Raw genomic sequence first — 27,220 nt, 5'->3', positions numbered from 1 at the left:
GTTTAAAAGAAACTCGTACTGTAACTTAATTGGGGGGGGGGGGGGCCATCCTCCGAATTCAGCAAGGTACATAAACTGAAAGGATTTTATTTTGAAATAAAACATTCAAATGAATGTCTCATGCAGGCTTATGAACAAGGCCAGCTAATTAATATAACATAAATCCTGTTTTATTAAAGAAGGAAGTGGTATCTGAGTTAACTTCCTCATACTTTTTGTCTATATAAGAAAAGAAAAGAAATACTTCGCCTTTCCAGAAGCAATTTCTGCTACATATATTAAAAGCAAATTCTTTACCATTCCCCTTTCAAGCCTGTTAGTGCTCTAATGATGTGGGGAAAGGAGTAAAAATTTAATATGCGACTGCAACTATTTTCCTTGCAATAACAGTCATCATGATTCTCCTGAGACTCGAATAAACTATTTCTACCAAAACAAGCTCTCTGGAGCCACTGCATACAGACCTCTCTCTTTTTGCTGCGTTTTCTCAATGAGAACTTACTTTTCTTTGCTTCCCTTTGGACACAAACTTACAGCAGCTGAAAATAAGAACATTGCTCTTTCTAGTAGCCAGTAATCATTCTTACCTTTGTCTTCAGCTTCTGAATCTCTGCTTCTGTAACTGCATGTTTGATTTGCAACTGAAAATGGAAAACCACAAAGCGAACAAGTGAGCTGCAAATGCCAGAGCTCCAGTTTTTTTAAAAAAAGACTTCTATGCTGCCACCTGAATACTGTAGTACACACAGCAGAAGGCCCAGAAGACTGCTGCAGTGCAGTAGACTGTAAATTAAAATATCTAGCTTGGAAAATGACTCAGTCTATGCAAGTTAATTAAAGAAAAAGTGTTGCTGGCTAGCCTCTCAGAATATCAGATTAGGACATCGAATCTGCCAGGAGAAGTCAAATATCTTGAAAGAGGAGAAAATACTGATTGTTGTATTCAGCTTGTTAGCCAGCCCAGATTTGATGTGCACATGAATATTCTTAGAAAGCCTCACTAACACGGATTAAGCAAGCATGTCACAGAGGGCAGCTAACAGGCTATTAAAAGGCTCAAGCATTATGGAGGACACAACATATATAGGCTGCAACCAAAGAAGGAATCTGTTGTGACCTTCAACCTACCGTTGTGTCGAACTCAATCTCAGCAGGATGAATCACTGAAAGTATTTATGGCTGGTCTACCCTTGTGACCCTCACCTCACCCATCACATGAACCGCAGGAGAAGAATCTCCAGACTTGGACAAGGTACTATTCAGGGTGGGTGTTTGGACATTTTTTTCCAAGATATTGGGGGGTGTGTGTAATATACCAGAGCAAAAACAAAACTGGATTTCATCAGAGTAGAATGCATATATTTCTCCAGTAGACCCCCTTTTCCATAAACATGTGCACACACGCTTACACACATGCACGCACGCACACTGATGTACTGTGCATGTACTCTCTCCTTGTATTGCAACGGTCACAGCCCATCCTGCACTAGGCACATACATTATCTCCCATGGCCACATTTGTTTTTACACACAGAGACACTGATTTGCATTATGTATATATGCAGAGAGCAGTCCTTCCCTCCATAACAAACTGGTCACCATTTACTCGAGCTCATGTTCTTCTCCTTTCCCTGCTGCAAAGGGCTGTGGGGAGATGCATGCAAAAGAATGCATCCTCGTCCTTTTTTCTGATAAGGAACACAATAACTGTATGTGGCATGTAAAGCACTGCATTTCACCAGTTACACACAGACATGACATTGCGGTTGGGCTCCCTCTGGTCACAGAAAAAGGTGCTACAAGCTATGCCCACCTATGGCCTTTCAGCGTGATCAAAGTGACCTCAACCGCACTCTCTTTTCTAAATGTCACAGGTGAAGTGCAACAACTTGTGGCTATTTATTTATCATCTAAATATATGACTCCACCTTTCCATCCCAGTAAGTCCAAGGCAGCTAACACCCAACAAAAGGTATAATTTCAATTTAAAAAGCCAACGAAAACAACTCTCAAGATACAGAAAGGAGCAAAACGAAAACAGGAACAAGTAAAAGCAACAGCCGGCTGAAGTAAAAACAGCATTCAGCACCAGGCAACCACAATCAGCCAAAGGTCAGTTAGAACAAGGTCTGCTGGCAGAATACCATTAAAGAGGTGGCAAGATGGGCTTCCCTGGGAAGGAAGGGAATTTCAGAGTCTGGGAGCAGCAACCCAAAAGGCCTTGTTCCCACTGACCCAGGTGTGGCCATCATGGTGGGGCATGCAGAGCTTACTCTTACCAGACGGTGTGGGAAAGGGAAGCAGTGAGGCTGGGGCTGTGTGGGTGCACCAGCAGGAACACCAGATTGGCTCTGCCAGTGTGCTTGCACTGTTCCACTCTTGCCACCACCTTGCCCAACCTCCACTCCATTAGGCGGCAGACACACCACTATCAGAAGGGTGGCTTTGTGCATCCGCCACACTCGCCCTTGCTCTGATATTGGCAGGAAGCAAAAGAGGGCATCTCCTGCAGATCTCAGGCCCCAGGCAGATTCATCTTTTAAAATGTGGTTCTTCAGGTAATCTGATTCCAATATGCTATATTTTTTTATATAAATTCCACGTAAAAAGCAATTCCCTGAATAAATTTTGCAACAGAGAAGCACAGAACACCTAGCCTTAAAGCCAATCAAAAGTCTTAAATTATTTCTCCTGCAACTCTTACAGTTTAATCCATCCTTTTAAACTGAGAAAAACCTGTATCTCCAAATCCTGAGACTGTACAGTCCAGCGATCCGCTCCTGTGTTCAGCGCATGAATCCAGCACTTTCACAGCTTAATTGAAAATTACAGTGCACCACGTAGCTTCTAGCCCCCTCTTACTTGCTTTTTTGAAAACACTTACACAAGCAAGTGAACTATATTTAGGCTGTTCAGTAAATAATGCAAAACAAACAGACCCTCAAAGAGTTTTGTAAAATACAATCTGCTCAGGTGCAGATGGCTTTATCAGTTTTCTCTTTCCTGCGCTACTAAAACAGAACCTCCCTCTTATAAAAAATAAATAACGAACGCTGACTGCATAGTCAGATAACTGTCGGAACATAGCGCAGTAGGTCCCACAGAGCTTGCAGCTGAAGCAAACAAGCCTGCCTTAATGACAAACCAGAGAGCATCCTGCGGTTTTTAGGAAGGATACGTTTCTGCAAGAGAAAGTTGTGCAACATAAAGCATGTGAGTGTACTTCTAACTGAAGTCAAAACACAGCACCCAAAGAAGAAAGAAAACCATCTCCAGGCTACAATTCTAAACGCCTCGACAGCTCTGCAGTATGCTCATTCCTAAACCCGTTCTGCCCTGTTTCAATGTGAATCTCCAATCATTGCTTTTTAAAAAAAACAACAGCACAAGCATTCTCATTATCTCAGTACACATTTATCATACACATTTAACACATATTTTTGTATGTTTTTAGAGCTGCACTGCAAAATTCAAAGCAGCACAGAAATCAAAAGGGTAACTGTGCTCCAATCCGTGTATTAGTCCAGGAAAGAATGAATAAGATCAGTTTACTTAAAAATGTGGGCCAAACCAAATCCTCAAACATCCCTAGTACACCATGCACAGCATCACAACGTAAGGCTACAAAAGTCCTTTGAATATCCACCCTTCCACCCTGGTCATACTCCTACTATCACTCCAACCCTAGTTACGCTAGGATAAAATAGTTCAGATTGAACTTGCTTTGTTCTTCCAGGACAAAAGGAAGGGACTCACTTAGAGCCCAACAGCTTTCGACACCTTCGCTCTGGCAAACAGAAGGCAAGGGCGTGCAGGGAAGACATGTTTAGTTGGGAACATCTTGCTGCATTCAGCTGGACATTGCCAGGTAGGTGTTCATAGGTCTGCAGCCATAAACTGAATTTTAAGCTGGAGATTGAACAAGCAAGTATTTTAGGCACATTAGACTAGGATAATCAAATGACCAGTAATGATTTGTTTAAGTGAAAAGTGAGAGCATCAGATTTATAACTACGGTAATTATCTGGCTGCAATCCCCAGGCAACTTGGTCCTGAATCAGTATGACCTATTCAGTGAATTTTTTAGGAATGTAGCTTTCATTCTGATCATTTGTCCCAGCTTGTTTACAGACCCTCTGACAAAAACAACACCATGACCATTACAGCAACACATGTTAAAAAGAACTGACACAATTTGTCTCATTTAACAAGAGCAGACTAGCTCCAGCCATTTACATATATTGATTTTGAACGTCAGTGGGAAATCAATTAAATCATTTACAGAGAGGAATCCCCATCCACAAAGAATGCAATTGGATGAATCAATACTGTCTGAAACCCAAACTCTGTCCTCTCCCCACCCTACCTCTTTGAATTTGTGAGCCAGTTTGCTGGTGTCCACTTCTGTCGGGGAAAACATGTCATCGTTTTCAGGAAGCTCAAACACTTCAATGGCCATATCACCTCCTGGAAGGACAGGCCCCATGTCGTCCTCATCTTCATCTGTGGCATATTCTCCTGTCTTAGAAGCAAAAAATTAAAGCATTTCTGAAATTCTTTCTCCTTAATGAAATATAGGACCTCACGGAACGCAGTTTTCAAAACAAAAACTGGGTAGGCTTGCTTGATCAAGAAAGCCTACCCAGGCATTTCACTTGATTTGTGATCTTGATTTGCGATTTTAATATGTGTTTCATAATTGCTAGTTTTAGTTTATATTTTAATTGTTTATGTAACTTGTTTGTTTAATGTTTGCTTTTATTGGCATTTTCAACTTTTTTTTTACTTTTCATTGTAAACCGCTTAGAAGTGTTTTCTTCCAGTAAGCAGTATATACGTGTTGTTAAATAAATAATAATAAACAAACTTTAAAAAAAAATATTGGGGAAATAAAGCGAGCAAGCGTGAAAAAGCACTAGTAACAAAAAGCACAGGGTAGAATCTTTTGGAAAGTTCTAAATTCTAAAAGTACAGCAGAATTCTAATGGCTAAGATCACAGGAATTGCATATCTATCTTTCTTTCCTTTTGCACAGGTCCCATCCTTCCTTTATTAGGAGTGCAGGGGAATATGCAGAGTTAACTGATTCTGCCTCACAAGCACCCTGTTAAACAGACTACCAGAAGATGCACAATCCCCTCTCAATGACATGTGTACGGAAACCTCCCCTGTACCTGCAGTGGCACACAACTTGAACAGATTCTTGAGGGGTGACATGGGAAGTGGCCATGTCTGGAAAGCCTTCTGTCCACCTTCGTTTTGCTCCAGACTCCTGCTAAGAAAGATCACTCTTCTTCTTGCCAGAAGCATCTACCTCACCTTTTCTTGCCAAAGGGAAGAAGGAAATTACAGCTTTGTCTGCTTTCCTGGTTCTCTCGGGCACTGACTGCTCTAGGCAGAAGTTAGGAGAGGAGATCATAAAAAAAAACAGTTATTGCCAGAAAGAACAAGGAAGGAAGGCAGCTGGGGAAACCACGTTCCTGTCTCAAAAAAATAAAGGAACCAAATAAGCAGTGAAGGACCTCTTCTTGCCAGAAGCACATCCAAGTGAAGGCTAGACAGATGCTTTCCTGCCAGAGTTGCTTCTAAGAACCTGCAGCTACTGCAGACACAGAGAGTCTTTTGTACATGTTCTCTCTTTTATAAGAGGGCTGCGTGGGAACTGACCAAGGATCATTCCAGTGCCACCTACTAACTCCATAGCTGTGTTCGGATCAAAACGGGATTCCCTAGTCAAAGTCCCAACTGCTATACCAGTGGGTAGTCATATTTCGGCCTGCAACTGAATAAATGAAGGAGGGACTGTAGCAACATTAGCTGTTTAGAAATTATGTTGAATTAATAAGCCACATCTCAAAATATGATTAGTACGCCACATGAAGCAACGAATCAGAGGCAAGTTACTTTCTTCACAAACCTTTTTAAGGTAACAGTTGTTATTTTTATTGTAGTTGCCTGAGGCTCCATGACATTCTCTGTCAGTATTCTAAAACAGTTGATAACAAACATTAAATAAGAACTCTTCTACACATTAATACGATGGTCAACAAACTCTTTGTCTTCTGTATAGTTTCTACAATCATCCACGAAGCAGGAGCAAGGAACTCTGAAAGCAAGTACCATATTTGCCTTGGTTTCTTACTAATGGAGTTCAGATGACAAGTTAACACCATGCTGAATCAGAGGGCAATGGGAACAAATGATACCCACAGCAAAATTTTGCAGTGTCCTGTTCAGGGTACTCCACCCAGTTCCCCCTCTCTTCTGTGCCCACTGAGCATGTTTAGTTTTAGTTGAATTGTTTTAGGTTTCCTCCCCATTGAGTTCACCTGCCTGCAAATGTTCTGCACTTCTGCAAAGTTTTGTGCTCCTCTAAGCCTGCTGGTACACCTCTGTATTAGGCATGAATCAGAAATTGCTCACTGAAATTGCAACCCAGTGGGCGGGTTCCTGTTGCTTACTGGTAAGGAGAGGGGTGAAGAAGTCGGCTTGGTGCAAACATACTGGCAGGTAGACCTGATTGGCTCCACTGGTGTGTTTGTACTGTGCTGGCCTCCCCATTGCCTCAGCCATCCCATTACGCCACAGCGACCCACCTGCCAGGAAGGTAGTGCAGCAGCATTGGCCCACTCAGTGAGTTGTTTCTGCCATGGATGGTGGCATTTTGGCTTCATAGAGGCTGTCACTTGAAGATCTGAGTTTGTTGTTGGTTTATCAAATGTGGAACAACACCATGTCCTTTCTGGCTATGTGATTTCGCTTCATACTTTGAGTTAAGGGCTGCATCATTGCATGCTAATTGACTTTCAGCTATCTGCAAAATGCCATTGATCTCCCCATCTCCAATAACAAGTAAAAATAAAATTGGGAAAAACTTGTAAAGTAACATGTATATATAGTAGGCCTTGGGGAGGGTTATACTTGAAGCATCTCCTTACACAACAAAACCTTCAAAACTAATTACAGCGAGATAAAAATAATCTCCTGCCTGGACCGATAACAGAGCTTCAGTGTATTAACAAACCTTGCTCTTAATAAAGAGCCAGCCAAATCTTCCACGAGAAAAACAAAATTCAGACAAGTGTTGGGCATCAGAGCTAGTCTTTTTTAAACTCAAATAAAAGAATTACTTTAAACTCAGGCTTAAATTTTATATCTATATCTACATCTACATCCATATCTCCATCCTATAAAAGTTAGTAGCCATGTTTTTTTCCCCATCAAAAAAGAGATATACTGCTTTCTTCTCTTGATAACAGCGGAATGATTTCTTTAGCACTGATATCTAAATGTGAAGTCTTTTTAGAGCTGGAAGGCTGCAGAAAATGTTCCTATTTAAGTTGCACAGAAACAACATAATTTGCAAAAAAATTCCATAAACATGGAAAACGAGAAACTACAATTCTTGAAAATGTTGGCATTTATTGTAAAAAACTTTTACTGTTCTGAGAGACTATTTCATCAATAGGATTGGTTGAGAGTTTTTAGAACTCACCACTTGTTTTTAAAGATGCTTCTGCCAGCAGTATGTATAATCAATGATATTATTATTATTATTATTATTATTATTATTATTATTATTATTATTATTATTATTTGCAGCTAAGGTGGTTAGTTTTACATTGTTGTTAGCTGCTCTGAGCACTATAACTACAGTAGAAAAATAGAATGCAAATTTTGTACATAAATGTTGTGCACTCCTTCTCTCACTACTCCTAGGCTTCCTCCACCACAGTGGGAAGGTAATGAATGAACCATGAGTTGTTCTGGGTTTCTCTATACATTCTACTTGTGATGAAGGCATCAGAGGAGAAAGCAAGCAAGCAAGATCAAGGCCTGCTATGCATATCACCCTGGGCAGAACTCTCAGGGGTGAAGTACTGCCTGAACTGCACAGTTCTTACTCTCCAATATGAAAAGCTTGGTCAGGCCTTGAGAAATCTTGTTATATGAACTCAAGACCAAGTTACATATTGCCAGGTAAAATTGCATCCCCTCCAGCAACAGATGATCTCGCAACAGTTCTTCCTTTGGTTGTGTCTAGGCTTGATTAATGCAGTGTGTTATACATGGAGATGCCCCTGTACCGTATTTTTCGCACTATAGGACGCACTTTTTCCCCTCCAAAAATGAAGGGGAAATGTGTGTGCGTCCTATGGTGCGAATGCAGGCTTTTGCTGAAGCCTGGAGAGCGAGAGGGGTCCGTGCGCACCGACCCCTCTCGCTCTCCAGGCTTCAGGAAGCTATCCCAAGTCTTGCAAGCCCGGCGGGATGTCCCGCGGGCTCGCAAGGCTTGCGGGCAGCAGCCTGCACCCAAAAGCTGGGGACAGCGGGGAGGCGCAGAGCCGCCACCCCGCTATTCCCCGACCTGATCTGGAGGCTGGCGGGGGGAGAAGCAAGCCTGCTTCTCCCCCCCCCCCAGCCCCACAACCTCCAGATCAGGTCGGGGAATAGCGGGATGGCGGCGCTCCGCCATCCCGCTATTCCCCGACCTGATCTGGAGGCTGGGGGTGGGAGGAGCAAGCCTGCTTCTCCCCCCCCCCCAGCCCCACAACCTCCAGATCAGGTCGGGGAATAGCGGGATGGCGGCGCTCCGCCATCCCGCTATTCCCCGACCTGATCTGGAGGCTGGGGGTGGGAGAAGCAAGCCTGCTTCTCCCCCCCCCCCAGCCCCACAACCTCCAGATCAGGTCGTGGAATAGCGGGATGGCGGCGCTCCGCCATCCCGCTATTCCCCAACCTGATCTGGAGGCTGGGGGTGGGAGAAGCAAGCCTGCTTCTCCCCACCACCAGCCCCACAACCTCCAGGCTTCAGGAGAGCCCCACCGCCAGCCCCACAAGCTCGGGGGACAGCGGGAGAGGCGCAGCGCGCCCTTCCCGCTGTCCCCCGACTTGGCTAGAAGGCTGGCGGGGGGAGAAGCCTGCTCCTCCCCGTCGCCAGCCCCGCAAACTCGGGAGACAGCGGCAGGGGCGCAGCGCGCCCTTCCCGCTGTCCCCCGACTTGGTTAGAAGGCTGGCCCAGCCCCGCAAACTCGGGGGACAGCGGGAGAGGCGCAGCGCGCCATCCCGCTGTCTCCCGACATGGTTTGGAGGCTGGCGGAAGGCTTCCTCCTCCCCCAGCCCCGCAAGCTCCCAGAGCGATGCCAAAGCTGCGCGCAGCTTCGGCATGGCTCTGGGTCCCGTTCTGGGGGAGGGGGAAGCTCGGGCTTCCCCGCCCCAGCCCCGCGCCTGGCGGGGGGGGGAATAAATTTTTTTGCCTTTATTTCCCCCCCCCCCCAAATCTAGGTGCGTCCTATGGACCGGTGCGTCCAATAGTCCGAAAAATACGGTATATATAGACCAGCTGAAGTGTTTAGAAACTTCAGCTGGTCTAGAATATGACGACTAGATTCAATGTGGTGAACGTATTTGACCAGTACTACAGTATATGTGCAGGCTCCCAGTTTGTTTCCAGACTCAATTCGCAGTGCTTGCTTTAACCTATAAAGAGTTAATCAGTTTGGGAGCAAGTTATCGAAAGGACTACTGTCCAAAAGATCTCCCCATAAATACTCCCTCTATAGACATATGTGCTGGGCAGCAGCAGTGTTACCTTTATACCACCAGACTAAAAGTAATAATCTAATAGTAAAAGCTAATAATCTAGAACTGCTTCACTGTTGTCTAGTTTATTTTGGATATTTGGTTACTTTCTTTTTAGGTGTGTTGTTTTCATATTATATAACATTAACTTGGTAAGCCACTTTGAAGACCAATTTTTTTTGAAAGGCAATATAGACATACTTAAAAAGAACTATTATTATTATTATTATTATTATTATTATTATTATTATTATTATTGATACAGGAAAGCCATTTCTTGATTAGCATGGCAAGTAATTTAATTGACAAGGAAAAAAAGATGTGGATGTGCCATGCGTGGTGACAGCTGGTATTTACTGAAGCCTGAGAACTAAGAAACTCACTGACATGGTAAATACCAACTGTCACCACACTGATGTGCATTCATAAGGAATATTCACCATGTAAAACTGAGACAGTAAAATCATTTTGTGATTATTTCACCACATGAGTGGATATGAATTGGTCCTCAGAAGGCATAAAAATATGTCTCTTTCCTCCTTTGTTTGTTTGTCGTCGTCCCCGTCCCCCATTTTGGGTCAGAGGTGAGGACTGGAAACTTGTATTTAAAAAAAAAAATCAAAGTAGGGTTGTCAAGTTTTTTGTTTAAAAGAAGAAGAATCTGAAAGCGACACGACATGTATCGAGGACCAGAAACACCAGGGACAATATGGAGCCCTACTTAGCATTCAGAAGTGCATTTTTTCTGCCGCAACCCAGAGAGTGCTTTCAGCAACAACACTCTTACATATTTACAGAGAAATTTATTGTGCCTAACATGACTATCTATGATTGTGGTCTTGTGAAACGGGGTGGGGATGTTCATTTGCAAAAGGAGTCGTTTCCTACTGTGATTAGACAAAGCATTTGAGAGAGAATGAAATGCAGGAAAGGGAACTTCACGAAGTTACAAGAGAAAGAACAAACATATTACCTCATCGTCATCTGCGTCATATTGTGCATAATGCTGTTCCAAAAGCTCTCTTTGGCGACGTTCCTGCTCTAGGGTCTGGCTAATCAGCTGAGCCACTTCACTTACTTGTCCTGGCCTTTCTCTGCCAATTATAAACCTGAGGAGAACATCAGGGAACACAAATCATTTGCTGTCTTCTCCGTATGATATATGAAATGATGGCCAAATGCAGCAAAAGCAATATTATTGCACACTAAAGGCTAACAACTCGATTATAGCATAAGGTTTCGTAGACTGGAGTCCACTACATGAAAGCTGCATAACACATGCCCAAATGTCTTGTTTAAAAACAAATAAATACATGTTCATCTATTACCAATGCACAATTGTTTTAGAACTGTATTGTGCTAGACACAAGTTCAAAATGGAAGTCACAATGATAATAAAACCATGCCGTTGCAATTAGGGGAGTTTCTCCATGACCTAAAATCACAAATGTTTATACTGCAGTGTTACAAAACACTTTCTATGAATAGAGGGAGAGATGGTGACCTGAGTGCATCAATGAGAGGAGGGATCCTGTCCTTGCTGGTATATTCTGGTTTCCTAATAAAGAATTTCTTGATATGAGAAGGCAACAGCCATGGTTTACCAACAGCAAAGTAGGCATGGAAGAGGGAAGTGTGTGCCTGCCCTCCTTTTGCAGCTCAGATGTCAGTCACCAGTCAGATCCTGTCTGACAACGGGCATGTGAATTTCTGTACACTGGGTTGCATTCATAAATGCATGTCTTCCCTCAATGGTTTGCAGCTACTTCAATATGTATTATGAAAGAAGATGGTGTACATGATCAGTGTCCATAAAGCCCCTGAGCTGAGAAAGCTGTGGCTGGATGCAACAAATCAATGGGGGCAGGGGGGAGAGAAACGAAAAGACAGAGTAAATGGTAAAATGCTGACTATGGTTTGGATCAAATGGGCCCTGCAAACAGCTTCACACACACAGAGCTGCTGAAGACCCCCCTTCCAAACAGGGTCTCCTCTGCTGCCTGACCCTGACCCTGAAAAGCCTCCAATGCAGTGGATGGACGCATGGAGGGATGGTGACGACAAACCCTGGCACATGTCCGGAGACAACAACACACACCTCAAGGGCCTGTGGATCCCAACAAAGAATTTTAAGTCCTGCTGCCTACATTCCATGCATTCTCCTCAAAATCAGGGAACTACTTTAAAATAAGCATGCCGCTGCAAACCTGTGGCAGCCTAATCACACTGTGCAAATATAAATGATTCCTGGCATATTATGCACTCCTTTCCTTGGCATGCAGTGCATACGCAGATGTTTAGTTCTTTATTTAACTGCATAAATTAACAGTCTTGGGCCATACATTTTAGGCACAACCACTTCCCCTTCATCTCCACATTTTCTTGAGAAATGTTCCATTGTTCCCTGATTATAGAGGGAATAGTTCCTACTGTTCCTTCCATTTCCCTATGCCTTCATGCTAATTGCTATTTTTATTGCTTTTAAATTTATTCAGGCCGCAAGCCTTGTGGACACTGGCACATCATGTAATTCAATCAATGGCCTGCTAAATCGCAAAAGCAAAGGAGGATTTAAAAACAACTCAAAAGCAGGAAAGTGTACTTTAGTTAGAGGCTATAAAAAGGCTGCAGAGATTTACAGACAAAAGCATTTTCTATAGCTGTACTCCATAGCCAATTAATTCCCTTCCATACCACAGTGTGTTATATAGGATGCATGGTTTTGGGTTGTTTTTTCTTTTTCATTTTGCTGAAAGATTATCTGAGTTATATATTCCATTTATGTCCTGACTTTACTCCATAGAACTCAAGGAGAAAGACCCAGGCCATCTTGATTGCAGAAAGGTTCCTGTGCCATGTGATATACCTTGTCTGATCTGAGGTGCAGAGGCTACAAATTCTCCAGTGGAATTTAAGATTCTGTGTCAATCTGTAACACAAGTTCTCAAGATCATCACTTCTGCTGAGTCACTGGTCAGACATTAAATCATAGGGAGAAGCAGACAGGAATGCAATTTGGCATATACCAAGTTGCCAACAATGTAGGAAGAATGGTATCTAAAATGATCTTATCTGAAGTGATGCACTCAGGGGCACGTTGCGATACCAAACAGCTAAGAAGAGAGAGTATGCCTAAAACGCATATTAACCTATATTACGCTTGTCCCTCAAAACATGGCTGGTCTTACTGTGAGGTGTCCCCCTCAGGTGAGAGAGACTGGGGGCCAGAAACAGTAACAAGGTGTTAGAGGGCAGGCCTGTGTAGCCTGCCCTATGTCCTCTAGTCTAGTTTGCTGCCCTTGGGTGTTGGTGAGGGATGTTGCTAATCCTTCAAGAGGGTTGAACTGAAATTCAGCTGTCAGCCTGATTGGCTTCTGTATGTGGAATGGGGGGCGGCGCCATCTTGTCCTTCATCTCAGGCAGCAAAACTGTCTCAAAAGGATCTGGAGAAGGCCATGATAAAAGCCAGGGGCTGGGAAGGAATCAAGACTAGGCTTGAGAATATCTGAAGCCAGGACAGCCAAGGCCCATTTCACCAATTCAGCTGAAACATTGGTTAACCAAACTGCAAGCTTGTCATGTCATAAGCTTGTGAATATTGATGGACATAGCATTTCATTTTCTTGCCGGAAAACAACAATATAGTATAGCTGAAACTGCCATTTTTATAAGTTTGCTCACATGAATTGGATCTTATGGACCCCACCAAGGCCAAGGATGTCTGCACCAGTCCCCATCTGAATGCACAAAGTGAATTGCTGGAGACTTCTGCCCTTCCAGCAGTCTCTTTCTCATGAATATTTGGGGGTGGGCTACTTTGTGGAGAGGCCGTATAAAGACCCCATTTCCCAGCATTCCATAAATAGTACATACTTTAAAGCAGTTTACAGACGGGGGTGTATGTGGATTTTCTAAAGTGCAAGATGTTTAATTAAATATTGAAATGTATTCCATTTCTGATTATGCAGCCAGAAACCAGCATAAAAGAGGCATAATTTTCTGAATCACTGCCTAAAAGATTAGCCACCAAAGCAAAAGGACTTCAATAACCCTGCTAATTATATACTTCCTATTACTGGTTCACTAGAAGTAGACATGTACTTTAGTACTGGCAAGACTGCATTGAGAGACATACAATATGATTAGAGGCAACAGGAAGTATAATAAACTGTGTGAAGTCACACAGCAGGAACCAACAGATTATAGGCAAAGTCTACCAAAGTCCAGTTTTCTGATGCAACCCCTACAGAAACGAAGGTGAGCTGTGCAAGAGTGCTTCCTGGGGGTTGTGCCCTTTGACACCAGTGATGCCTAAAATCCCAGATAACGTCTCACAGGAGAACACTCTGCTCAGGAAGTCACTCTTCAATTATTCTGAGGCTAGTACTAGGGCACCTTGTTGAAGAAAAGCAGGTCTAGACATGGTCAGAGCCTGGGTGGGAGAACTCAGAAATATGCCACCTTGAGTTCCACAAGGAAATAAAGGTGGGGTGCAAACAAACTAAATAAATGAAGACAGACACAAACAAAAAATTCTCTCCCAAACCCCAGAAGCAGTTAAAAAGCAAGCCAAAAAATTCAGCACAACGGATAAAACTAATTCCACAGTAGAGACCATTGGGAGATACTTTACAGCCCCATTTTTGGTCCTTTATCTCTGTCTGATGGAAGATGTGCCTCCTTAATGGAAAAAATGTCAAATTTAAATGGAATGTATTTTCAACTCCAAAGGGCATGCTGCTCTGTATTATTGGGTGAGAAAGAGGTCTAGTGGATGGCAAAATTTTCAGCAACCTTCCCCAAGCTCATAACAGCTGCAATTATGACGCCGACACACAGCAAATCTGCACCTTCAAAACAATTTGAGAACCGTGGTGCCACTGCTGCTGTGCAACCGCTTTAAGCCTCCGAGTTTATTCTCTGGAATTTAATGTTCCTTTCTTGACACTGTCTAGTGAAGCTTCCTTTCCTTGTGTGCTGCTTTTTGGTATTTGTCTAATAAGCTGAAGACCAGACCACCTAAATCCAGAGAGCCTTTTCTCAGCAGCACCTTTGAAGTTTTGGGTTTACTCTTGCTTCTAAGATTTGCAAACGTGTCAGCATCATAATGGCAGCTGTTATGAGCTTGGGGAAGATCGCTGAAAATGGCACTGCACCATCTCAGAACGCCAAGTCCACATCAAAACCTCTTGCTCCCAATTGGACCGGCAGGAGAAACCAGGAAAAAAAAGATGACAAGTCTTCCTATACCTGCCCTCTTTGTGAAAAGATTTGCACTACTCAGAATCAGTTGACAATGCATATTCGTCAGCATAACACGGACACTGGAGGGAGAGACCATTCCTGCAGCATCTGTGGAAAGTCTCTGAGCTCCACAAGCTCCCTCGACCGCCACATGCTGGTCCATTCTGGTGAAAGGCCCTACAAATGTTCAGTGTGTGACCAGTCCTTCATCACCAATGGAAACATGCACAGACATATGGAAATCCATGAGAAGGATCCAAATGGCACTACTGTACTACAAGTACAGCTACTGCAAAATGCGGCAGCTAGACTGCTCTCTGTGAAAGACTATTGCTGTCCAATTACTGCTGAAGACTAGCATTGGCTGCCAATCAGCTACCATGTTAAGTTGCTGATGCTGGGACTGGTGTACAAAGCCCGATACAGCTTTGGGACCCAGTAATCCAACAACTCATCTCATCACTTAAATACCTAATCTATCACTGGAGGTCCATTTTAGCAGGACATCCATTTCTTATAATATAGGAATCAGCCCTATAATGTGGTGGCCCTACCCTTTGCAACCTCCTCCTATTACATATCAGACAAACATCAACTCTACTGTCTTTCCGGCACTCAGTGAAGATGTTCCTCTTCCAACAAGTCTTTTAAGTGGAGCTTTATTCCAATCTGCATTTGTATTGGAACTATTTTTAGCTGCTTTTATATATGAAATTGTTTTTGGATGCACTGATTTATTTTTTACATATGGAACTACTTTTAATTGCTTTTACACTTCTCTTGCTTTAGGGTTGTGATTTTATTCTTGTAATCTGCCCTGGGGTCTTATGGTAAAGGAGAGATAAGGAATCTAACACACAAATAAACTCAATAGCTGGCCAAGCAGCAAGAAACTGATTAAATGAGCATTCCTCTGTAAAAGAAAATAGGGCTGCTTCAGAAAGCAGCAGTAAAATCTCCGATATGAGATAGAGGCAGAATTCCACAATGATTATAAGCAAGCAGCAGAAGTTAGTTAGAAGGGGAAGGAGATTTAAGCCACTCCAGAGGAATATAATTAAACAACAACCTCGGGATAAACGACGACAAGTTGGATTATCTTAAAATAATATCAATGTGAAATACTGGTGCAGAATAGCTTGTTTTATATGAAGGGCTTTGGAAGGGTGTCTGTTAATGACTTATAACCATCTAAATACTGTCATCTGATAAAACCTGAAGCCATTAAAGATACAGGATGGAAAACATAAAATCTGGATACATTTTGCACTTTCAAGAGTGACTTCAATTAAGAGTGAATTCCATTATGCTTATACAAATACATGTATACATCCAAGCTAGGTAACAAGCACTAGCATTCTTCATATTATAGCCTTACAGTCCTAAATCTCGGAGTAACAGCATTGCCTTAACTACTGGTTATGGTCTCCTTCCAGCTGTAATAAAATAGGAACCTTACAAAAATCTCCCAACCCTTTTATACAGGTCTCAGTAACCTCTATTTACAGCAACTCATCACAGGCAAGATCAAAGTCTGGATGAAGGCAAAGATCAGGATTCTAGTTTATGCCAGTAGGCAGAGGTGAACCACAGAAGTATGATGGCAGTGTGAGAAGATGGGACAGAGAAGAATCTGCTTATTGGGACACAGGCTTCAGGAATCAGCACACTGTCCAATCTCTTGACTTTGTTCCTCACCTGATGCAAGCAGATACAATAAGCTGTATCAGTGTGTCAAAACAGGGACTGTTACTCCTAGCAAACCATGACTAGCAAGCTAAGAACATATCCTAGCTTCATGATTATGGTTTGTTTGGGAGAAACAATTTTCTCCCAAACATTTGGTGAAACATTTGTTGTTCCTGGTTGCACTAAAGGAGAAGCATAGCAGGAGCACTGCTCAAATCCAATAAGTGATTAACTATGGCTTAGCATTACGTACCAACAAGACTACTGCATCATGTGCAATGTTTTATTAAATTTTTATATATGTTGGAAGCCGCCCAGAGTGGCTGGGGCAACCTAGTCAGATGGGCAGGGTACAAATAATAAAATAATTATTATTATTGTGTCCTCAGAGCACTTCTAAGAAGGCTGAACTTGGAGACAACTTCCAAAACCTATTACAATAAATAGAAACATATTATACATTCTGAAACATAGTCTCAAAACATTTCAACAGGATGTCATTGTTTACACAAGCAGAACTTTCATTTGTTACTATAATACTTTAATCCTAGGAAGTTTGCAATTATTTTTACCTTTCTCAAATGTATCAAAAGCCATTGTAAAAGAAACATTTCCATTAGACAGTAAAAACATTTTAGAGCCTACTAACTCCAGCTAATATAAAAACGGATGAAAGATTTCATGCGGATAAATTTACCTAATTTTGCTGTGCCAAAGCAAGAAGAGTTCAGAAGGTAAAAAGCACATTTTTGTGTTAACAGTTTCTTCACTGTGTCAGCTAAAGACAGTTGAGCTACATTATATCCGGAAGCTACAATGAACAATCTATTCTAGGTCAGTGACTTCCATTGTCATGACCATTCAGAAAATGTTCATGAAGCTTGGCAGGAAGCAAAGTCACTAAACAGTAGTACCCTGTAAGCTTTCTAGAGCAGTATTGACCGAATTAAAGCAGAAAAATGAAATACAAAGCTGTAGTTTAACTTCTTTCTAAACCTTCTTCTGCACAATTTATCAAATACAATTTCTCATATTTAAGCTAATATGTCTTTGATCGTTTATGTTGGGGGTGGGGGATAAGAAGGAATGCTTTAGGGGACAATTACCAGTGACACTAGAAAATATGTATGCCCAGTAATGGCACACACATTTAAAATAACAATTGCAAACAATGCTAATTATGGAACAATTTACTTAAACAAACTACTTAAAATTCATTTGATGTTGCAGCTTGCACAGTAATGTGAAAATGGAAATGCAACTATAGCAATACTTTGCCAATTCTGCCTGTCAAATTAAATAGTGAGGACTGTCGCCTACTAATCTTCATTACCTGCAGCTGCCAATTGTAGAGGTAAGTGCGGCACTTCCTCTGATAGAATGTTCTTATGCACCATGGGAGCTTGCAAGTAGAGAGATAAAGGTAAAAGGTAAAGGAACCCTGGACGGTGAAGTCCAGTCAAAGGCGACTGTGGGGTTGTGGCTCTCATCTTGCTTTGAGGCCGAGGGAGCCGGCATTTGTCCGCAGACAACTTTCCGGGTCATGTGGCCAGCAGGACTAAACAGCTTCTGGCGCAAGGGGACACGGTGATGGAAACCAGAGCGCATGGAAATACCGTTTACCTTCCTGCCGCAGCACTGCACCAAGTGGCAATCAGGCAGCAGCCACTCTCCCCAGGGAGGCCTGCCTGGTGCCTTCATTACATGTCCCTAGGAGCCCAGCAAAAACATTCCTCTATAACCAGGCATTTGACTGATTAACATTTTATGGCAGGCATAGGCAAACTCGGCCCTCCAGGTGTTTTGGGGCTACAATTCCCATCACCCCTGACCACTGGTCCTGTTAGCTAGGGATGATGGGAGTTGTAGTCCCAAAACATCTGGAGGGCCAAGTTTGCCTATGCCTGTTCTATGGCTTTCTAAACGTGTCTGTGGCAGGCGGCTACTGGTTTGTTTTTGTTTCGTTATGTATTTTGTCTGTTCATGTTGTGAACTGCCCTGTGATCTTCAGATGAAGGGTGGTGTACTAACTAACTAACCAACCATCCATCCAACCAACCAACCAACCAAATAAATAAATAAATAAAAACCTTTCCCTCCCTGTGGCTTGAAGTCATTAAAGGCAGCTGTTAAGGAGCACAGTAACCTCTCCCCTACAACTACGGCAGCTATGGGGGAAGAAAGTAACCCTGTTCTAGATGGTTTGCATAAGTTTATCCTAAGGTCCTTGATCTACAGCAGTGTTATGGAAACAGGCATCCTTAAAAGGGAGCACAGCTGAATTCGTCGGGGTGAATCTTGTCAGCCACGCAGTGTGGAGAAGATGATTCTGGCTGCCTGTAAGCGAACACTGGGAAGACTCTGTACGCTCTCTATTCAGACATTCATGTCGGCAGCGTGAAAGGTAGGGTCTTCTTGGTGATGGCTTTGTAGTGATGGCACTCCCTTACAAGCGAATTACGTAAAGTTCTCACAGTGCATACCTACAAAGGGGCCTTGACAACTCATTTGTTCTGGTTTACCTTTGTTTTACTACTGCTAGTTTATGAAACCACTGAGCTGGTTTAAATTGGGTTATACTATTTTTTATGGAACGTTTGCGCCTATAGTTCTTGAACTACTGTTTTATACCTTTTTAAGCTGTTTGTGGTGTATTTCATGTATTTTCTAAATTCTGTTACGTAAGCCAACTTGTGGGTGTTACACCCTAAAAGATATCCTAAACTATTTTAAATATAATAATAATTCTTTCTAATTCTTTCTAAAGGCTGCCTTAGCTGGTAGCCCTCTCTGTATCTTAATGCAATCTATAACTCTGTACTGTACCTTGGGTTAAGTACTTAATTCGTTCCAGAGGTCTGTACTTAACCTGAAACTGTTGTTAACCTAAAGCACCACTTTAGCTAATGGGGCCTCCCGCTGCTGCCGGGCCACCAGAGCACGATTTCTGTTCTCATCCTGAAGCAAAGTTCTTAACCTGAAGCACTATTTCTGGGTTAGCGGAGTCTGTAACCTGAAGCCTATGTAACCCGAGGTACCACTGTACCTCCTAAATCTTTATTCATCCGAAATCTCCTGTCAAACAATTCCATTTCATAACTCCAGTTGTAAGTGTGGGGAACGGAGAGGGAGGGGGCTGGACTAAAAGGAAACTTCAAATTTTCACTCTGCTCGCCAATAAACATTAAAAAAAAAACCTCTTCTCCTGCTATGTGCTTGGTAACTAGACCTGCACACAGCAAAATGTGGGCACACCATTGATTTATATAGCAACATTATTATACTTGATGTTTTATTTCTAATACTTCTTTCCTTTCCGTTTTATTTTAATTGTTTTACTGACAACCATCAATCCCTGCATTTCAAGCCCTACATACAGAGACATCTGAAAGAGCCCTAAACATTTAGACTTATTTAAGAACTACAAACTCTGGGAATAAAAATATTACCATGGGAAAAAATTGACCTCCCAAATTGAAATGCACTCACAGAAGGCTTTTACTTTTTACAAACATCTAATGAAGTATAACAGCTGAAGAGAAAAACAATATTAAATTTCAAGTTTGAGCCCTTTATTAGGTGATACTTTGAATAGAGCTGTAGACCCTCCTGAACAGAGATAACTTTGCCTCAGTTATCCGTGCTTTGATACCATCCAGGCTAGACTACTGCAATGTATTGCATTTGAAGACTATTTAGAAACTTAGTCTGGCCTTGAAAACAGCAGCCAGGCTATTAACTTGCCAAACAGAACACATTTTGCCAGTGTTCAGCAGATCTTCACCAGCGTCCAGTCAGGTCTGGCATGAGATATTCTGCTGCCTAAGGCAATGGACAAGATGGTGGCGCCTCTCCTATTCCTGGGACAAAAGCCAATGGGATCAGCAGCCAAATCTGCAGGTGGCTGGCTATCTTAGGATGTGCAGAGAAAGCCATGTGACACACACAGCTCTGTCCTCAGCACCTCACTGTTGTTCCCTAATCACTTGGCATTTGCTGCCTGAGGAGGCACTCCTCTCACTCCGCCTAGTGGTAGGGCTAGCCCTGCATTCAGTTTGTTCCCATCATTTATATTTCAATTTTAAAATATTATGTAAGTGTTGGTTTTGCCCCAAAATGCTTGAACGACTATGGACCAGAGCCTGCTCCAATATGAACCAGCTCCTTCTCTGAGGAGTCTCCTGAAGTCGGTTCCAGATTACGTAGATAGTGATGGGGCCTTCTCCAAGGTGGCACCCTGCTTGTGGAATACTTCTCTCAAACAGTGCCAACAATGCCTGGTTAAAATGGTTTGATTCCCCTGGCTTTACTTTCAATCCTTCCCTCCCTGTGTGCTCTGGTCCTAATGAAAATTGGAATCCTGAACATAACATTAAATTTAAAAAGAAATGGCACCACACACTATGCATTTAATACAATATGTAATTATGCCACAAATGGTGAGACAAAAGATCTCTGGAAAGGTGGGGTTCCTCCTATCCATCTTCCTTCTCTTCAGTCAGGACGGGGGACTGGGTTTTATCTGCCCCACCCTCTGTGAGCCAAATCTGACAAAATGGCAAGGCCTTAAAGGCTGAATATGGAGGCCATGCTGGCTGGGGCTGATGGTACCAGGTTGTCCAAGGCTGATACAAACAATCCATTGTAGCAAAGATTTTCTTAACATATATATGCTTACTTATGATTGAGCAGTTGCATGGCCAGACAATATCACAGGTGCCACCAATTTAAAAAGTACTTTGTAAGGATTTCTCAAAGTTACCTGACTTTTCCTTTGGTGTTTCTGAGGACTGTTGCAGCAAAATTTTGTGTGACGCCAACCAGACTGATCCCATCTACTTCTACAATTTGGTCATTTACTTGGATCCTTTCAGAGGAAATAAAAAGAATGGAGAAACACTAAGTAATGAATATGAAACAAAACATAATGTCTTTTTAAATTGCATTTGGAAGCAATACATAATTAAGTCAACAACACATACATGACATCTTGCATTATACATAATATTGTCAATTCCTACTGACAATGTTGTTTTAGAAGAAAATACCATTTGAAATCAAGATACGTATTTTTTTGAACCAGATCTCCACTTCCATGGAGGTAAATGAACAAACAGGACAAATTATACAGCATCAGATACAGCGGCAAGAAATGTACACATGGCTGTACGAAAACCCCACATTTTGTGTTGTGCAAGACACACCCTATTCCTGTGACTGCAATCTGTTTTAAATATTTTTAGTACCAAATTTTAAATTGTGATGTGCTAGTGATAATGATTACTATTACTGACAAATGCTGTGCTGTTCATGCCACATATCAAAAGGTGCACAGGGCAGGGCAGGACACTGAAGACTCAGCAATGCAAATCCTCAATGCAAACCCTGCTCAGTTTCCCACTGATTTCTTAGGTTTTGCCAGGAACTGCCCATGGCCAGGGTTCAATGAAGAAGGCAACTAGTTCCATGTGGCCAAGCAACACTCCATGTCACATGGCAAAACAATTTTCGAACAGGAGTTTTGGGGCATGCTCAGTATAAATAAATAAATACATGAGGTGAGTGTCTGGAAAGACTGTACTCAGTGATAAACTCGAACTGTTGCATTAGCCTCCTCCTAATCTCCCTTCCCTCATTTTTCTGCAACCTCAATTTAGATTATCTGTCAACTGTGACACTGAACTGTGGTCTTCCTTCCTTCCTCTCTCTCTTCCTCTCTCTCTCTGGTTTCCTTCATTTTATTGTCTTGAGACTTACCTATCTTTGTTATAGCATGACTGTATTATCGGTAGTACACTCAAAATGTTTGTTTGCTTGTTTATTTATAAACTCAGTTCATTGGAAAATGGATGGAAACTAAATATATCTGGAGGTACTTTAAAGAGCTGGTGGGTCTGCATTATACAAACAGCTGGTGGCAATGAGTTCCAAAGATAAGATGTTGCCTAATAATAACAGGCCAGGTTGCTCCAGTCTAAAAAACCAGGCAGAGGTGTGAGACGTTAGATGTCTTTAGGAAGAGTGTTAAGAGAAATTAAAGAGGAAAAATAGCCAGGAGCAATGCAGTGAAAGTGTTCAAAAATAAGAAGTGAGGTTTTAAAATGAACACGATGAAAGGAAGGTAAGCCAGCGCAAAGAAAAATTAAAGAGAACCATGATACTGATGAGAACGGAAGGTAGAATGAGCTGCACAGTGACGAACCTGCTTGTGTTTTAAATTAAAGGTGGAACTCTCTGGAAGTTAGATTCTGTACTTAGCACTTGGTACCAGCTTTGTGAAGCAATCCCGTGGGCATGAGTAAAGGTAAAGGGACCCCTGACCATTAGGTCCAGTCGTGACTGACTCTGGGGTTGCGACGCTCATCTCACTTTATTGGCTGAGGGAGCCGGCGTACAGCTTCCAGGTCATGTGGCCAGCATGACTAAGCCGCTTCTGGAGAACCAGAGCAGCGCACAGAAACGCCGTTTACCTTCCCGCAGGAGCGGTACCTATTTATCTACTTGCACTTGGCTTATTATTCTATGATTAAGCATGGCACATGGTTTATCAACCAATAAGTACAAATTATGTCATAGACGTACCAGTAATGCACCGGCAGAAGTGAAGTAGCCCAGGGAAACATAATCAAAGCAGATCTGAGCATCTACCAGTACGGATGGTGGCCACAATTTTTTAAAAAACGAGCTCTTTACAAAGCCCCTCCTTTGAACATTTCCTCGTGTAACGGCTCTGACAATGCAAAAAGGTAGGCAGCCGATTCAAGCCGCTGGACCAAATAAAATTCAATGCTGCCTTCCAGCAAGAGTGCAGCGCCCCAAATTAAAGTGATATTACAGTAACTAAGGGGGAGACATTCCAGGCATGTAAACATATATTCAATAAAGCAGCTAATATGAAGCGACAAGAAGTAAACATCTTTGCAAGCCTTGCTGGGCATCCCACGAAGAGTTATTCTGTCTAAGGTTCCCACCCAGCATGGAAGATGAGCCTAGGCCTCTGAAGGATGGGAGAGTTGCAGGAGGGGAGGGAGGGAGAAAGGCTATCACTCTCCGCCAAGCATTCCCCTGCTATGTTAAAGAGATCAGGTAGCAGCTGATATGAAATACCACGCCTGGGACCTGGGGAGCTCCTGCCAACTTGACTACACAATGCTGGACTAGATTGACAAATAGTTTGACATTAGCTTCGCATGTTCCGGTACAAGGCTAATGTGAGCATTTCAAAGCTATGTGGTCTATTTTATAGCCATATAGTGTGTAGTCGGGAAAGGGGGTGGTTCTGTTGGGTTGGAAAGGGGTCACTTTTCCGTTCTTTCTTCTTGAAACAGTCTTGTATAATGCAAGCAGGGGGATTTAACCTCACAGCAGACATTATCATTCAGGATACTTGCTAAAACCTCCCGGAAATTAAGAGAAATGGAAAATAAGAGGACAGGAAATTAAGCAAGTACAGATGCACACGTATCTCATAATTTTATTCCAGAGCAACTCAGGTTGGTCAAACCATCGTACAAGTGCTATAAAACAGGCAAAGTGTACCTCCTCAGCAGTAGCTCGCTTTTATTTTCAGAAAGGTAACCAACTTATACCAGCTGCTATTCGGATTTTTGAAGCTAAATTGTCGTCCTAGCTACTTTTGCGGATCCCAATATGGATACAAGCATGTAATAGTGATTTAGATAAGATACACTCAAGTTTCTTGAGATGTATGCTGAGGCTCCCAAGTTCAATCAAGTGTGCAAAACTAGGTATACACACAACAGAATATTGGGTGTGAGCTAGCACTATAAAATACTGGCTGCATTGCCATTTTCGTTGCCAAACTTCAAACCTGTTCTCTGACTTACTTTAGGACTCTTATAAATCCAGATGGTTCCAACTCTTACATAGTAAAATTAGATCTATTAGTATTGACTTGGAACCCTTGTATAATTCAAGTGAGCAATATATTTATTGCAATATTCAAACCAGGTTAAGGGACATTGAAAAACAAAACATCAAGTCAGCTGTAAATAAAATTTGCTCTCCCAAGTTCTTTGGTTTAAATACAACAGATAACAGAGTCACTTATATCTCAATATTAATAATTCCAGCCCAATACAGGGCCTTTATGTTAGCCCGACTGAATGTTTTCCCCTCAGTTTTTGCCAAGGGGAGATATTTAAACATCCCCAGAAATGATAGACACTGTAGAACATATCCTTTTCTACTGTCCATTAAACAATCAGCCACACAAACATGTGCTATCCCCTTTTTTGAGTAGTCTAACATCAGATTCTATCTATCTGACATTAACTGAAAGGGTGGCTGAGTTTTTGTCAATAGTACCTCTTAGAGTGGTGAATGGCATTATTTAGCATGAAGACATCCCAATGGAAATCTTTGTCATATATTTCACATGGCTGTTTATTTGTATATATTTTAAAATTTTATATATGAATGTTTTATGATGGCCTATACTTGTAATACCTAATAAAGGTTTGGCAAAGTAAGTAAGTATAAACTATTATGAGGCTTGAGCAGGCCAGTTCTCTTTCCTTCAGACAGCTTCCATCTCAACTTGAAAGCTCACAGGTGCTTGTCAGATCATTTAAAAACATACTTCTGCATACCTTGGGAGCCCTCCAAGTATATAGAAACTGCTACCTTATTGTTGAGTGGCTCTGCTTTGCTTCAAAACTGATGGGCATTAAACCACCTGAGTTTCCTATTAGAGGGGAGGAAACTGCAGACTGTAGGTTGCCTAAGGCCACCTAATGAGCTCACAGAAGAGATGAGGCTCACACCTGGTGAGTAGCTTGGTCTTTCAATCACTATGCTACATCAGCTACCTTCCCTTTCAAGCCAAGGTATTTAAAATGGGCAGTCTTCCCTTAACCTTAGCATCTAGCTCAAGTATGCCGCCAGGGCTACAGAATAATACGTTCAGCAAATATATGCAATGCAAAGTAAATTTTGTACGAAATAATTGACTCCACTCAGCAACCTAGCATATCAGCTCACGTTACTAATTGTATTTTTTGGGGAAATAATCTTCCAACCCTTAATAATGTCCCCTGGCATGTATGAAAAGGTTTCCGAGGACTGTTTTGGCAGCCTGAAAGGTTATGTTTAACAGCACCAACAAATGAGCCAACATACTTCATGTGCCATGAGTTTTGCTAAACAGAAAAACCGTGCGACCGTTGTTAAGTTAGGGAAGTTGACAAAAAGAAAAGTTTCCCCATCCCCTCCTCCCCCCAGTGAAGCTACCTGCACTCCCATGAAAGGAGCTCTCTGGTGTGCCAGGAGGCCCTTCTGAACAATGTGGAATCAGGTGAGGGGATGGTGCCTGTGGAGGGGAGAATCACCCCAAATCCTCAGATCCTAAGATATGTTAGCTTAAGGAGGTTCACAGAAGGAAAGTTTCCCATCCAGTCCTCCTCCCCACCATGAGCTCTTCTGGCCCCATCCTCCACTGTTCAGGTTGCCCAATCCTCCACAGAGGCTTTTCAGAAGTCTCAGACTGCAGGGAATGGAGTAGGAAACTTTCCTTCCCTGGGCTATCTTAAGCTATATTAGGATCCAAGGCACTATTTGTTGAAGGGGACACCAAACGTTTTGGAACAGTGGGCACATTTTGGATTTTGGGGAAGGCCGGGAGTGCATCACAAAATGGCTGTCATGGGGGTGTGATATAACACAAAATCAGAGACAACCACCCCTGAAACACACACACACACACACACACACACACACACACACACACTGGCCACTCTTGCTTCCCAGAAATTGATTAGAAGGTACTTGCACATTTTGCTCCATAACCTCCTTTCTGGGAGGGCTAGAGACATACTTCTTTTTTAATGAAAGGCCAGAGTCTGGGGAACCAATGAAAGCCTTCATGGATGGTGCTTGGTTTGTGACCCCTGGTATATTAATTGATAACAAATATCAAAACAAAAACAAGACAAAAAAATCTGAAGAATGCAACCATTTCTAAATGACATAACTGCAAAAGCCATATTACCATCCTTCATTTGGGAACTGTTTATCAGTAAAAAAAAAAAAAAATAGATCCAGCCTTTACATAGCAGTAAAGTCACTTGCCTGCGCTCTCTATTTATGAAACTATTACTTGCTTATGGCAAAGCCTTATCCACTCCCATTGTTGCATCTGGTACTTTATAACTGGATAGTGTGGGTTCATCTCTAAGGGGGTTAATTTGTACACAGTCTTGCCTTAGGACAGAGAGCTGGGCTCCATGACTTTCATGTGCCTTTGAGGTCTATAATTTTGTGCAGTAGAAATCAGAGGACAAAGAAGTAACTTTAATCAGCATCCTTTTAAAATATTTTTAACTTGCTTGTCTCCTCACTTCACAGTCCATAATTCCCGTTTTATCTTCATATTCTGAGGCTACGTGCTCTATAGGGTGTTGTGCAGTCCTGTTCAATGTCATACGTGTTGTTGTTTTTTTTAAAAAAAGTAATGCATGTAATGGATGGGCCCCAAAAAGCGCCTTTCTGGGAACAATAGTTGTATTATTTTTTTATGTTGATTTACAGATTTAGACATTAATTTTCAATTTTCAAATCATAGTATGTTTTCATTCTACAATGTCAAACACATTTCTTGCTCATAAAAGAGGCAACCGGCTGATTAGCTAGCTAGTTAGTTGGTTGGAAGCGCAGCTACTTAACAAGTGGCAATACATTACTAGCT

General features: G+C 42.2%; 1 protein-coding gene across 11 annotated transcripts in view; it reads right to left on the bottom strand.

Moving 5' to 3' along the window:
- Positions 1-27,220, bottom strand: part of PPP1R9A (protein phosphatase 1 regulatory subunit 9A) — a 144,662-nt gene that overhangs the window by 35,901 nt on the left and 81,541 nt on the right. For 7 of the 11 annotated variants that reach the window (XM_028751100.2, XM_077936949.1, XM_028751099.2 and 4 more), the window contains exons 5-9: positions 21,278-21,382; positions 10,556-10,691; positions 5,918-5,986; positions 4,367-4,522; positions 588-641 (exon numbers count right to left, since the gene is read on the bottom strand). In XM_028751100.2, the coding sequence (XP_028606933.2) occupies positions 588-641; positions 4,367-4,522; positions 5,918-5,986; positions 10,556-10,691; positions 21,278-21,382 (520 nt within the window). The remainder of the gene's footprint in view (positions 1-587; positions 642-4,366; positions 4,523-5,917; positions 5,987-10,555; positions 10,692-21,277; positions 21,383-27,220) is intronic. The other 4 variants (XM_028751103.2, XM_028751107.2, XM_028751105.2 and 1 more) reach the window with 1 other exon arrangement.

Source organism: Podarcis muralis, chromosome 12, assembly GCF_964188315.1.
Source record: "Podarcis muralis chromosome 12, rPodMur119.hap1.1, whole genome shotgun sequence".
Lineage (NCBI taxonomy): Eukaryota > Metazoa > Chordata > Lepidosauria > Squamata > Lacertidae > Podarcis > Podarcis muralis.
Note: the sequence above shows the minus strand (reverse complement) of the source record. Positions and strands in the feature narration are given on the sequence as shown.